Source organism: Drosophila subpulchrella, chromosome 3L, assembly GCF_014743375.2.
Source record: "Drosophila subpulchrella strain 33 F10 #4 breed RU33 chromosome 3L, RU_Dsub_v1.1 Primary Assembly, whole genome shotgun sequence".
NCBI classification, from domain to species: Eukaryota; Metazoa; Arthropoda; class Insecta; order Diptera; family Drosophilidae; genus Drosophila; species Drosophila subpulchrella.
Window position 1 is genome coordinate 10086862 of NC_050612.1, and position 14799 is coordinate 10101660.

At 35.9% G+C, this 14799-nt stretch overlaps 2 protein-coding genes across 3 annotated transcripts in view; one reads left to right on the forward strand and one right to left on the reverse strand.

Annotated features, from left to right (window-relative positions):
- The first annotated feature begins 439 nt into the window (after nucleotides 1-439).
- The window catches only part of LOC119552813 (bromodomain-containing protein DDB_G0270170), a 44557-nt gene continuing 30197 nt past the window's right edge, over nucleotides 440-14799 (forward strand). The window contains exon 1 of the mRNA XM_037862657.1: nucleotides 440-666. Within this exon, the coding sequence (XP_037718585.1) occupies nucleotides 646-666 (21 nt within the window). The 5' untranslated portion in view covers nucleotides 440-645. The remainder of the gene's footprint in view (nucleotides 667-14799) is intronic.
- Nucleotides 13261-14104, reverse strand: LOC119552814. Of its 2 annotated transcripts, none has more exons than XM_037862659.1 (3): nucleotides 13995-14104; nucleotides 13905-13934; nucleotides 13261-13809 (listed from the first exon to the last, which is right to left on the reverse strand). In XM_037862659.1, exons 1-3 carry the CDS (start codon nucleotides 14064-14066, stop codon nucleotides 13297-13299), a joined length of 615 nt encoding a protein of 204 aa, XP_037718587.1. In that variant the 5' UTR covers nucleotides 14067-14104; the 3' UTR covers nucleotides 13261-13296. The 2 variants fall into 2 exon arrangements, with proteins under 2 accessions (XP_037718587.1, XP_037718586.1); XM_037862658.1 differs by having other exon boundaries at nucleotides 13905-13937; nucleotides 13995-14092.

Genomic DNA, 14799 nt, shown 5'->3' on the forward strand with positions numbered 1-14799 from the left:
TTATTATTTTTTATAAAAGACCCAAATGTACAGCAACATGACACCATTTTTCAAATTTTGCTGAACATTTAAAATATCAAAAAAATCGATATATCGATATTTTTTTGATGATATTTCTTAACATCATCTTGTGATATTTTTCAAACAGCAAATAACATCGATACAATATTTTTTCAAAATCCAACAGCCCTAAAAAATACCCGTCTTTACATTTTGTCAGTTAATGCTAGTTAACATAATGTTACATTCAACATAACGAAGTTTTTGGCCGAACCAATTTATCAAAGCTTTCCACCTTTTCAAAAAATACTTTCCCCAACACACTTTGGTATATTTTCCCAGCGGCATGGTCACTCTGATTTTAAGGATAAAAATCCGTGAGTATCCTGCTCGCCAAAAAGGATTTTTAGTTGATTTCAGCAGCAGCAACTCGTCGGATTCGTTGCGCGTTTAATTTTCGCGAATTTACCCCCAACGCACGTACAATTAAAATCAAACCAGAAGAAAAAAAAAACAAATAAAATGCGGTGCGGTTTAAAGAAATAAATTTTCGAAACGTTTTTTGAAAAAAAAGTGCTGTTAGCACAACGACAAAGTGAGCGAAATATCTAGGAGTGCAGTAAATAAAATAAAACACACATCAAAATGTCGACAGTTGTGGAACAGGTGAGAGGAGTGAAAATAATGCCAATCAAATATCGAGGGGATCCTTTATAGGAATTCTTTAACTTAGCGAGCTTATATAAACGGAGATTATCAGCTATTAAGCGAAATGTTACGGTAATTCGCCTACAGGACCGCCGACTGCGTAACATTCAGTGTCAGTGTCTGCCAGTCTGCGAAAGTGTGTGTGTGTGTCTTGATTAGGGTGGCTCAGTTTCAAAGGACGAAGGAGTGAATAGATAAATAGCAAGGGGGAGTGTACTCTAAGGGCAAATCTTGAATATATTAAAGAATAAAGATTTATACTTTTTGAAGAAATCAATTAATCCTGAAACCTATTTCAAAAAGGGTAGTTTTAAGGGGTTAATATGCTCTCAAGGACTATTAGGAATACAATTCTTAACTAAACTAAAAAAGTATTGAAAAAATGCAATTAGATTTAGATAGGCCAAACAATACCCAGTATTACAATATTATTTCATAATTGGAACATTGAAAATAATTATTATATTAAAAAAAGATATGCAAAACATTTGTTTCAAGGCTTCTAAAAAATTCCCAAGGCTTCTGCTTTAAAAATAAATCTCACCGACTTTAAAAAATATTCCGAACCACCCTAATTTGCAGGATACTCCCGCCTTTCTGTCTTGGTATGCGTGCCTGTCTGTGTTTGGTTGTTTTTGCATTTCCATGGCAACGTATCGGCAACTTCCTGAACGCCCGCCGCTTTCGATTTGACAGTAAAATTCGATTAATTTCTAATCGGCAGAAATCAGTGTGACAAGTGCAGACGACTCCTGGCCAAATATAAATAGCTGCCATTTTGCAAACCAATTTCAATTCCCCACCAAGCCCAACCCACACACATCCAGATATACGAAGTACAAACACACTGAAGCGATCTAGCATGCAAATTTGGTTTACCGATGTCGGTGTATGGGTGAAAGTGCCCTAGTGTCGGTGATTTGACATTTTGTTGCACAAATCCTTCAGCCATCAACCAATGCCGAGCGCCTTGGGCGATTTTCAAGTGCAGTCACACTCCCCAATCGACTCGACTTGACGTCATAAATGCATAATGAAGGGGTCGCTAGTTTGAGTACAGTGGAGCTTCTATTTTTGCTACTAAATGGAATTTTTCGAATTTAGATATAGTTAAAATATGAAGCATGTCCAATTTTATGAAGTAACAAAGAAAGAGCCAGAGTTGATTTCCAGATAAATAGGTTTTTATTTCTTGCTGTGCTAGAATCTGTTGAGAATTACAGTATCACAGAGAAGGAGATTTAGTTTTCATTTAAAAAAATGGATTCCTGCATTATAAAACGCTCATCAAAAATATTAAATTAAATAGATAAATTAATTATTACGGCATTAAAAACTTTTCAAAAGTAATGTTACTCAGTTTACAAAAAGAAACGTCGACAAAGCCAACTTCTCAAATTACTTTTACAAATATGTATTCACTCTATTCCAAATAAATTCTCTCTATTTCTAAATAAATCGACCAATTAGTCAATGTGTTTTTATTTCGTTTTTTTTTTTCAAATGGAGAGTGAAAAGTGTAAACAAGGTATTAAAATATTGAATACAATTTTATTTGGCCCGCTTTGACCCAAATTGCTATTGACTTTCATTTAGTGAAATGGCAAATGCCATTTGGCTTTATTATTTCAATTTCGTTTGAATGCATTTGGCATTTTCTAGTCATGAAATTCAAAATCAAAGAGAAATTTAGAACACTAATTAAGAGAATTAAAAAAATAAATAAAACTTATTTGTAGATTTTATTATGCAGCTAATAAAAAAGTGTTTGTTTCATAAGCTCTTAGATTCCATTATTTCCGTTAGCAAGGAATCATTGGTAAATTAAGCTCAACCTAAGCTGATTTAAAGATTTCCTGGTGGCACGTTCAACTTTTCCAATTTCATTTAATTCCCGCTACTGCGGCTTTAATCAATTCCCCCCAGCTGGGACCAAGTAAAACTTAATATTTTCCTGCTGGAATTTCCCAGAGTCCTGTGCTCTCCTTGATTTTCATCCTGTCAAGTCAAAGTCAGTGGAACTTTTGTTGCATACTTTTCTGGGTGCGCGTGTAGCGCGAGTCATTACGTTTTATAGACTTTATAAGAAGTTTCGTTTATGCAGTTTGCTCAAAACTTTTCCACCTAGGTAAAATGCACATGAATGCGTATGTATCTTTGGCTTTTTGTTCAGCTCGGAATTGTGGCGGCAAGATAAACATTTCCTCCTTTTATGGCCGGCCATTAAGTTTTTGATGCCGACGCTGATGGGTGTATGTAAAGTGGAAAATCGCAGCGATTTTTCATGACGATGGCAAATGCCAAAGTCATAAATTTAATTCCAAGGAAAGGTTCTTACAAAATCAAGCAAATTATGGTTGCATTATAAAAAGTAGAGAAACTACTGGTTAGGGATTAAAAATTTGCCTAATATCCTAGCAGGGAATAGGAAAGAAAAGAGATAAGTAAAAAGGCAAGCATAAAAAGAGGAAAAATAAGTTTTGACAAAGCACTTTAAAGTGATTAAGTAGTGGCAAAAAGTTTTTAGTTACAAAACTAATTTTTAAAAGCTTTTAGGCATTTCGGTTATGTTTGAGGAAGAAACAACCAAGGCAAATGAACAATCTTAGTTCTGAAAAACTCAGATATAATATAAATCATGTAGAGCCTTAGGATAACAAGTAATTTAAGTAAACATCCCATCTTGGCTCACTATACTTGATATCTCCTTTTATTCCTTCAGCTTGTGAAACCTGAACCCATAATAAAATATTTCAATGGTCGATGCTTTAATTTATGCGGTCATAAAGGCCAAGCGCCTGATGTACATATATATCGTATACATAAATACATAAAAGTAGCTACCCCGTCAAGTGCAACACATAGGCCAACTATGCGCCCCCTTTTAGACCCCCTTTTCAGCCCCTTTGTTACGTGGCTTCTTCACCCCACTTTCCACCCCCAATTTTCTTTTTTCTTACTTTATGTTTGTGTGTGCGCCATTTTGTCAGAGCATAAATTACAACTTCAGGTGTAGTTTTGCAGGAGGAGAAAGGTGAAAGCACTACCGTCTGTTGCTGCTGTCAGTGTCGCCGGTTCTTGTTGTTGCTTACATAATGTTAATGATGCTGCCCCAGCCGGCAAAACGGAAAATGGGTGGAAAACCAGGAGAGAGAGCTAGGGAAAATTGGTGGAAAGAGGGCACTCGTTTCATGCTCTCCACCAAAAACAAAAGTCAAAAGAGGAGCAGGTTCTGCCGCTTGTGACCTACGTGTGTACAATGGCCTCTAGTTTACAGTGCCTGCATCCTCCGGCTGTATGATGTCCTGCGTCCTTGTTATGGCCGTTATGTTGCCGTTTTTACCCTTCAAATTGAGGGGTATTATGTCCGAGAAAATACTTCAATTGCTATTTTTTAAAGGCACTACCTGTGTTTTCTTTTCTTACGGAAACAACGCAGTTGTGTCCAATTATGGTTTACAAAAAGGCATGCTAGTGAAATAAATACACATGTAACAGGTTTAAAAAGGGTTTTAATTTTATTTGAATATTATAATGCAGTAGTGGTAAATAAAATGTATTAAAGTCTTTTCTTTTAAATTAATATTAACTACTTAACTTTATCAACCTAAAACAATAGAACACTTTAGCTTTTTTAATATTAGCAAAAGACCATTTCTGTTTCTCTAACATTTTTAAAAAGCAACATTTCTACGAGTACATAGAAGCAACCTCTATTTTTTTCCGAGCCACCCCATCACCCTTAATCCTTTGGCCCCCATATCCTGGAATAACATATATATAACATCTGCTGACTCATGCTTTTTTCATCTCTCTGTTTTCGCCTCTCCATTTCCTTTTCATATTTGCTGTCCCCTGCATATTATTTCAATTTGGCGGTGCAACAAAAGAGTTTTCCCCAGCTTTCGCCCCGCTTTTCCGTTGTGAGTCACATGGCGTATGCGTAATGCAAGAGCAAAAAAGGCTGCATCCCAAACGCAAGTTTCCCCAAGGATAATGGAGCTCGTTATGCTTATTTGCCCGCCCACAAACACATGCTCACTATAACCGAGTGTGTCGAGTGTATGTTGCAAAGGGAAATTGCCCCCGAGGTCCTGACATGCACACACCCACACAAAACGAAAGGATATCTGCAGGGTTCACGGCCCCGAGCTGACCGCCAATGGACTGCATGCCGTAAAATTGCTTGCCCTTTGTGCATCCTTGATGTGTTCATCTGTCCCGGGCACTCAAGGTCAAATCCTAGATGTTTTGATTTAATTTATTGCCGCATACATTTGAGGGCTCGTAAAAAGCGAAATGGGGGGCCAAGGAAAAGCGTCCCATTCCAAATTTATGCGGGATTAAATGGAATAATATTTTCAGACCTCACACGCTCTATTTATAAAACTGTGGGAAACCAAAGAGAAAATCCAAGGATACTTTAGATTTTATATTTATCTATTTTTAAATAAAATTTTATGAATGCTTCTTTTTAGTTTTGTAAAGACCATGGTTCTGAAATATCTAGTAAAGGTGTCTAGAAGTATGCAGTGAAAAACTAATGAGTTTTTAGGATATTATATTGTAGCATACTTTTCGGTGTCTTTGTAAATGATTTCAAAACGCCACCATTTTTTAAAAAAAGGCAGTTAATTTCCATTCACGCATGACATTTAGAGTTCTATTCATTTCGATTCTTATTTTATAGCACGCATATATTTCTAATAGAGGTTTTCCCTTTTTTGAATGGAGTTTCCCCGTGAGGCTTTTCAGATTTTTCCGGCCCCATTTGCACTGCGGTATCTGTTTCCTCCTGTTGCCTTCGCCACAGAAAAGGCAATATTTTGCTTGTCTGCCTCTATTTATCTTCGCCTTTGTCTCTGCCGTATTTTGATTGCTTTTCCACACTCCCACAATTTGAGGTGACTCAATGTCTTGCTCATTTCCTTCGTGCGGCCGGAAAAGTCGGAAAACTACATGAGTGTGTGTGTGTGGGGATTTTTCTTTATCTGCTCTTTGTGCTCTCCCTGGTGCGGAAAGCTGGAAAAGTTCCAAGTGTGTATGACTTCATATATTTCCTATTCGAATTTCAGTTTGTTTTGACCGGCTTGATTAGCATTTCTCTTGTTGGCCATAGAAAAGGGGGGATTAATTTGGGAATGGCTTTGTCTGTGCGAGAAATCAATTATATTGAAGTTTGCCAAGAGAGGGCTGCTTAAGTTGATGGGAAATGTATGAATGAATTTCGGGGAAGTGTTCAAACCAATTCAATTTGCCAGATTCGTACATCTAAATAAGTTGCTGTAAGGCTCAGGGATTTTCTGAAATGTTGTCCAATACTTTTAGGGAAGTAATAACAAGAAGGCTTTGCTATTCTTTGAAAACTTATCTAAACTCATTGCAAAATTGGGCAATGTTGATGAAATATTGTTAAATTTTATTAACTTTACATTTTCGTGAGCAATTTTTTTTGATAAATCTATATTTTCATCATGCCCAATAGGCAACTTTCTTTGTTTCCAAAACGATAAAGTCTTGCCAAACCAATTCGACTGAGCCAAAATCAATATTTTCATAACTGGCCTCGATTCCTACGTTCGTGTGCCAACATTTACTCATTAATTTGTGATGTTTTCCCCCCATTTTCTTGGCTTTTCTTAATCAAGGACCTGTGCACCACTGTTGGCACCGCCATTTCCACCACATTAAGCGTTATCTCACGCTCTTAACCTGGCTTTTCTCCCCTGACTTCCCTGGCTTTCCCGCCCTTTATCCCGATTTTCCTGTCTCTTCTCAGTTACTTCGATTGCGATTGCGTTTGCTGTCTGTTTTTGATAGCAACGAGCATTTTCATTCATTTTCATTTTCCCATCATTTTCTTCATATGTGTATGTGCGTGGTTTCTTTTCTCATTTTCGTGATTTTATTACTTTTACTTTTTACGATTTATTTGCTGAAATTGCTTATTTCCCTTTTAGCCAAAAGAAAGAAAAACAGAAGCGGGAGTGGAAATTGGCATTTCGGGGGTGGGCGGGGTTGATTGTTATTATTGTTGCTGCCACTGCATTGCCGCTTTGTCTTCGACTTTTCTTTATTTTTCTCTCCCTGCTATTTCCTCTTTTGTTCGCTTTTCCTTTATTCGTCATAACTGCTTTTCGGTCTGGGAAAATTCAATCAACGTTTTGTTTTTAATCGATTCCTATTGCAATCCCCTAGTTTTCCACTTTTCCTTGGCTTTTCCCTTGGCTTATTTCTTTATCTGCCATTCGCAATGCCCTCTCAACTTTGTCCATATGCACACTGTGTATACTATGTATGATGCGCTTTTCCTACCCCCTTTTCATTAATCATACGCCACGTTGCACCCACATAAATACTCGTAGTTCCTCTCTCTGCTTTTCTTCTTCTGCCTCGCAACTGACATTGCACACGGATTTTCCAAGTCTCTGAACACACACACAGATAACAAGGGGATATGGAAAGCCGGGGGGAAAGCCGGAGGAAAACCGGCAGGAAGGAAACTGAAAGACAAATAATTCTACAAACCATGGCGACACAATTTGCATAGTAAATATTTTAAATGCCAATTAAAATTATTAGAAAAGTTGGCTGCCATTTGTTTGCATGGGTAAACAAAAGTATAACAAATTGTTGTTTACCCTACAAACTAGGTATGTGTTTGCAGAAGCAATTTATTTATCATTTACCCAAAATAATTTGCATGTTTTTCACCTAATTAAAACAATAAAAAGAGAGTGTCATTTGTCTAACTAATTTAATTTAAATATATTTTGGGTAAGATTGACACAATATTTCATGTGAAATTCCAAATGGAATAATTAGAAAATAATAAAATTATGAAAACATGAATTTTCACTAAAGATGTTCGTCAAACAATTTATTTATTATTAGTTAACGAGTGCTATGAACCCTCAACTCATCTAAATTTCAGCTAACATGTTTACTTTTAACGAGATTTACCATATTTTAATTTGCCCCAGAAAGTTTCGCCGGCACAAATTGAGTTCGCATGCATACCAAAAAAGAAAGTTGGCTCTTTAAACATTCAAATTTTGCGTAATTGACTAGAAATTGGCATAAGCCACGCACATACGTGGTTTTTGCCCCTTGCGCGCAATTTGGCAAATTTGCCTGGATATCACTAACGAAAATGAAATAAATAGGTGGAGAGGAAAAACAAAAAAAAAGCTGAAACATGCTGAAATGTTCCCTAAAAATTGCTATCTAAATTGCAAATTTTGCGGCCGGCGTAATTGAAAAACATAAACCGCTGCCTGGTTTTTCCCGCCTGGGTTTTCCTGACCCTCCCTTGGATTTTTAGCTTGACTACCGTTCGCCATTTTTAGTTATGCAGCATGGGCAGCAAATTAAATGAAAATCGAGCTAAAAATAGCCGGGTGAATGTGTCGCAGCCACAGAGCAGATATCCTTGGCGCTACCGCCCATTTTCCCAGCCATTTTCCACCCAGCCGTTTTTCCAACCCCCTTCGCCACTTTCCATCTTTTAGCGGTACAATTACAAGAGCGTTGGGGCAAAATGCCTCAATTTACGGCAAAATGGCCGTCATCGATTTCCGCTTTCGTGTTATTTGATACGTATTTTACTACACTTAAAAAATAAAAACAACTAGGACTACATTTTTAAACTAATAAATAAATATTGTAGCAAAAAATTAAAAAAAAATCAAATATTCAAAAAATAAAAAAATAATATTGCATACTTTTTGACGCCTTTTCGAATAATTTCAAAAATTATTAAAAATTCAAGAAAATTAATTGAAAAGCTTAGGTTTTTTCTAAAACTTTTTATATTTTAGTGTATATATTTATTTATTTAGCTTCTAAATATATAAATTAAAATTTTTTTAAATATTTCTTTCTCTGCAAAACCGGGACATTGGTTGTCATTTGGAATGTGCGTGTATTGGATGAAATGATTTTGCCATTCGGTTTACTCTTTCACTTCGTAACTTGTTTCGCCGGCTTTTCATTTTTATGTATTTGACATTTTGCGTTATGCGCTCAAAATGTCATCAAAATATGCATAAATTTCGCGTGTTTTTCTGGGTACGTGTGTGCGTGTTTTGACTCGAATACAGAATGGTAACTGCGGCATGTAGCTCAATATTTGCCAGTATTAAACTACAAGCGTATTAACATAATGTGTCAGGCGCAAAATGTACGGAAAATTCAACCAGACAGAGATACGCACAATAAGAAATATGCCAGGATACTTACCATTCACATTTAGGACCCTTCGGTGGGGGCTGACGATAATGCACAGTGGGTTAAGTTGACTAGTTGTTGTATATTTACATATGTTGATTACCCAGATTATTAAATATATGTTAGTTTAAAGAGTTTAACACCAGATGAAATTTTATTATTAGAGCAAACAATGCCTGAATAAACAGAATTCAGCTGTTGTACAAAACCAAATGTTTACTAAAGGTATCATATTCCGATTAAATAGTCAATCTTCATCATAAATTTAAAAGGAAGGTGTCGTTGTAAGTCGTTCTGCAAATTGTAAAGAACCCTAAGCGATTGCGGCACATTCTATAAATATCCTATTGAATGGTTTGCCACTGCAACCATTATCCTAATTACACAAGCACACACCCAGGCACACATCGTAGGACCACTGTCGCCTCCTTACATATATCCTTATATCGAGGAAGTCATATAGAACTTTCAGTTGACTGAAAAATATGACGACAAGTTGACGCAACTCGGCGAACTGTCAGGCCAAGATGAGGCATTTTTCCAGCTGAGGGATTTCGCTTCGCCCGCTGCCAGACTTCTCGTTTATTCGTGTTCCTTCAGCTGTCAGTCGGTGCACATCGCTTCCGCCGCTTAAAGACACTTGAAAAAATAATTTTTCAACATTAAAAAAATATATAAAATAAAAATAATAGTACTAATAATAATAAATGCTTCATTTCCGAAAGATAGTAAGGAATGGTTATTTATCTTGATTTTTTTTCAAAGAACAGTTTGGTATAATCTCATTCCCTTTTGTCAATATAAAATGTTTTCTTTTACCTTAAATTAGTGATTTAATTGGTGTCTAAAAGTATGCAAGGAAATATGAAAATCTTGCTTCGGATTAAATTCGTTGCATACTTTTAAGCACTCTGTAACACCTTTCATAAAACGAATGTAGACATAAAAAAATTTTTTTTTTAAATTTATAACTAAATGTATTTAATAATGTTATTATTCATTTCAATTTTGTAGATAAAAATGGATGCATAATTATTATTTTCCATGCATTCATTATTAAAAACAATTTATAAGTGTGTTTTTATTTATTTTCTGACCTTCAATGCCTTTTTAATGTTCCAAAGTTGCCTGATTATTGCTCATTATTCAATAATGTGTTTTTTTCCGTGTGCAGGACATACATGAATAGAAATGGAGGCCGGAGGGTCGAAGTAAACGAGATGGGGTCGAAAACTGAGGCACGTCACGTATGTTTTTGTGCCCAAGCATTCGCATAAACATTCCTGGTCGGGATCTCGAGTTGCTCCTTCTCCCGGTTTGCCTCCCTGCATCCTGGCATCCTCGTATCGTCGTTTCCTGGCTTCTCATCCAGGACATTGGCATTGACAGGACCGCGTCGTTTTGCGTTAAATGTCAGCGCTGAGCACTGCCTTTGGCCCCAGTTTGCCTTCTTCATCTTCTTTTATTTCGCCGGGGTCACGGCAATTGACCTTCCATTCATCATCCAACGAGGTTGTTTGCCCAAGCACTCTTGTGTGAGTTTCCCGCTGGGTCCTGTCCCGCTGCCCATTGATGTTTACCGCATTTGTTTATCGATTGAACCAGGGAAAAGTCGCGAGTTTTGGGTTACTGAAACCACATCGGGGAAATCGAGGTGGTCGGGGACTCTGGGTGATCTGTAATTATCCCCTCAAATGGGGCTGAACCATAAAGTTAGTTCCATGGGGAGAAAATTTACATCAATTTAGGTGAAACTTTTTCAGGCATTCTTGAAAATCAATACTTTTTAAGGGTTGCTTAAATGTATAATGTAATATATTAGGATAGGCTTTAAATTAAATATAAGAAAAGTTAGTCTATACAAAGAGTTTTACTTATTATACTCAAATTTAAGACGATTTTTGTAGTAAGATAGTTTCACTATTTCAATGGAAGCAAAATCGAAAAACACAATATTCTTTACATTTTTAAAATATGTATTTACAATGAAGTATATTACTTATTATTCATAGTAACATTAGGATATAATTAAGTGTATTTCCCTTTTCAAAACCATTTTTTCTGTGTTCCAAATGAACCTCGAACTCTATAATAATGGGAATTATTCTCGTATTTAAAGTCCACACTTGGGCGCCACACTTCCGTTTCCTCCCATTTTTTTTGTAAGCCTTTGTATGGGTATGAAGAAAAATGGCGGAGAAAATGAGCAACCAAATAACTGTAAATAAGCAGTGAAGGAATGTGACAACATCCTCGGTAAGGTTGATAAGAAATTCCCCCTCGTTTCCTTATTTTTTTTTGGCACAAAAGGCAACAAATGAAAGACAAAAATGCTTGTGTAATGAAAGACTTGAGCAACATAATAAATAATGACAAGGACACCGAACTCCCCCATTTTTTCCGTTCGTATTTTCTCAAGCTCCCCTCATTACTTTCTGGGTTTTCCAATGCACTCCAAGCAGAAGGATGACAATTAGAAAACGGTTTTCGGAGAGTCATCAGCGCGCATGGGAAAACTCAACAAGCAGCTTTTCCTTTCCCCAAATTGTTCCTTAACCATGAAAAATGAGCAGCAAAAGGATTGAAGTGGGAACTTCAGAAAACAAAAGGGAATCCTTCAGTTGAGATGGTTCCAATCCGATAAAAAGTGTTGGAAAAGGAAATGACAAGCAATTCATGTTTTTCTTTTAAATGATGTGTTTAGTATTAAAATAATAAAAACTAATCCTGTTAAACTTTTTATTTCCAAGACCTCTGGCCTTAATTTAGAGTAAGTAAACTCTATAAAGCAATCAACAGTATTGTAATATTAAGTTGTCACTTTGGTTTACTGATAGCAAAACAGTACAAATTGAAACCGTGACAGGAGAATTGAATGCGATAGCAGCCGAACCAGATAAATTACGCAGCATTAAAATGGAGATATGAAATACAATCTAGCCCATTATTCAATTTACAACTTAATCCTTAATAATATCAATTAAAAATGATTAACAAAAAGTGATGAAAAAAACACCAGAAAAGCCCCTCGCTTAGCTTGTTTAAACCATTTGTGTGCATCAAAGCAAAAAGCGTTTAATAAATTATTGAAAAACAGGCCGCAAGCAAAAACCTAACATAAATGTCTACATAAAAGCGGAAAAATGTGTGGGAACACGAAAATGGTTTTAATGACCAAAGGCAAACAAATCATATTGGGGGGGGAAACAACTATCATATGCCGGGAAAATGTGCGCCCACACTAGAGTGGACCGGAAATTCACACATGGACATGCCAGAGGCAAACTTTTTGGCCAACTCTTCATCATTTTGGCCCACAAAATGAACAAGCCGGCGGCACTTTAACCGGTTCCATTTTAATTGTTGCCGCCTTCTTCTTCTTCCGCTCGGCAAATGCTTTCCAAATTAATTAATAGCATTGTCTGTCTTTGGCAATTTGCCACGCCCCTACACACAAACTATAAATTGAATTTTCTTATGCGTTCGTTGGCACAAAATGGAGTGCGAAGAAAAATTATTTAGCTCGAGGAGGAAAATGTGGGAAAAATAGAGGCCAAAAGAGGCCAAGTCAGCGAAGAAGAAAACAGAAGAAGCCAAGCAACTTGCCAGGCCGAAAATCCTTTTTTAATTAAATTTTCTGTACATTTTGCAGTTTTTAGGTTTGCCCTGTCCCGGCGACATGACTTTCCCTCGCCAATTCATGTCGCTCATATGTGACGAAAAGGAAAACTCATGTGGTTTTCCAACGGTTCCAAGGAGTCGAACGGAGTAAGCAAAGACAAAGTTTCCACTGGCAACATTCTGGCTGCAACTCCTTCTCGTTTTTTGTGTCAAGTTAATCCAATTAGTTGTTTGGGAACGTAGTTTGCACTTTGATTCCCAGCCATCTGCGTCGCTACTCGCAACTAAATTTGAAATTTTCAGCTAAATTGGACGAGCCTGAGATGGATGAGAATTGATATTGATAACCGCGTTATGGATTGAGGTGGAGTTGTGAGTTGGATGATAAGAAAAAGGAGTTGAATAGCTCTATCAACTTGTAAAGCCTTCCAAACTAGATTACTTATTGCATTTTATTTTTCAAAACATAGAAACAGTGTTTACTTTTACTCATCAGAGTTGAGGAATCAATATTTTTGTACTCATTTTACAATTTTATAACGTTGAAAATTATATTTTAAAGTCGGTCTTTGATGAACCTTAGTGTCCTTATCACTTATTTAAAAGTAAACTGATTTTATAAAAAAATATAGGATATATTCTGACACACGAACTATCAAATTTTATAAGCTCTACGTATTTTTTAGATTTCCTTCTCAATAATTTAGTAACAATTTAGTACTTAAATTTAATTTTAATTTAATAATCATACTCGGAAGAATCATTATCAGTATCAACGCATTGTTTTGAGTTTTCCCTTAATGAGTCTAGTTTTCCTTCATTAGAAAGTTGTTTGGCTTTTTGAAGTGCTTTTCTTTGTTTAAGTAATAACTTTGAACAGGAGCTGTTCGGTTGTAAGGTAGGAAGAACGTCGTTTAACTCCTCAATTGCGATATCGATTTTTTTATCAAGGTCAATACGTAGCTTATTGTAATTATTGAATTCAAATTGAAGTTCATATTTTTGTTGCAAAGTACCATTGTTCCAATTTATCGCTTTGCGTATCTTATCCAGATTAGCGGAAAACTCAGGATTACCAATGCATTCACGTTCATATTTGGAAACAATGTCCTTAAGATCGTTTGTTACTCTCTCCTCTTCTAGAGTATATTTATCTTTTGCAGTTGTTGAATTTCCTTCGACTGCGGGTGACTCCGGCTTTTTCGGATCATCCGGCTCTTTCGCTTTATCCGGCTTTTTCCCATCACCCGCCTGTTATATAAATTGTTTTTGATTGTTCAATATTAATCAGCTTTCTCGCCTCCGCATGGGTTAATATACTATTTAGGGATTCAAAAATGTATTACCGGTGCTGTAGGGGTTTCAGCCTGACGTTGCTGCTGTAAAATGAATTTTTTTTAATATTAAATTCTTTTTAAAAATGTGAAATATTCAACCGGTTGTTCGATTCTTCCTTCAGTTGCACCAAAAACAATTCCTAGGACTAAAAGGCTCCAAATCCAATTCATTTTTTCTTGTGCAAGCTAAAAACACTTTACAATATTGGTTGAACTAAACACGGCCTTTTTATACTCGTTCGTATACTCGACCATCGTTGTAATTCTAATTTAGATAAACGAAAATGGAAATTCTTCAAAAGTTGTCACTTACAAATTCTTTGTGCCTTATCGTTTAGAAATTTATGCGTTCATTAACATTGAACGTTGTACAAGTTTCTTTTATTTCTATCCAATTTAGGGATTTAACTTTAACTAACTCTTACCTAAATATAATCTACTTAATTAGTTTTATTTAATTGGGGGCTTTTTAATACATCTAGTGTTATTATTATTAGTATTATCAGTAGATGGCAATGACCAATGTTGTTTTGATTATCTGTTTAGATTAGTTGGTTCTTTAAAAATATTTATATATGTGAACGTTTGTTTGTTTGGTTCTGATTATATGTTTATAAAAAAACCAAAGCTTCGAGGTATTATCTCTTTTTCAGTTCTCTTCGAATGATCTGTCTCGTTGAATTTTACTCTCTCTGATTTCGTATTACCCTCTGTTTGCGTGCTGTATAATCCACAGTTACACATCGCTTATCAGTTGTCAAGAGCCCCAGATCCATGTACTATACTCTACCCTTAGAATTATGGGGCATTAGGATTTTAACTAAAAAGTAAATACTTTTATTTTAAACTAAACATTTTTATATAACTTGTTGCTAAGGTAATAATAATGGTGGTGGCTTAAGAC

Excerpts from the sequence above, each read along its gene's own strand:
- LOC119552814 (XM_037862658.1), bottom strand. The coding sequence starts at position 14,066 with ATGAATTGGATTTGGAGCCTTTTAGTCCTAGGAATTGTTTTTGGTGCA. Across the intron at positions 13,938-13,994 it reads AAGGAAGAATCGAACAACCG|CAGCAACGTCAGGCTGAAAC; the intron begins GTTGAATATTTC and ends TTCATTTTACAG. Across the intron at positions 13,810-13,904 it reads CTGAAACCCCTACAGCACCG|GCGGGTGATGGGAAAAAGCC; the intron begins GTAATACATTTT and ends TTTATATAACAG.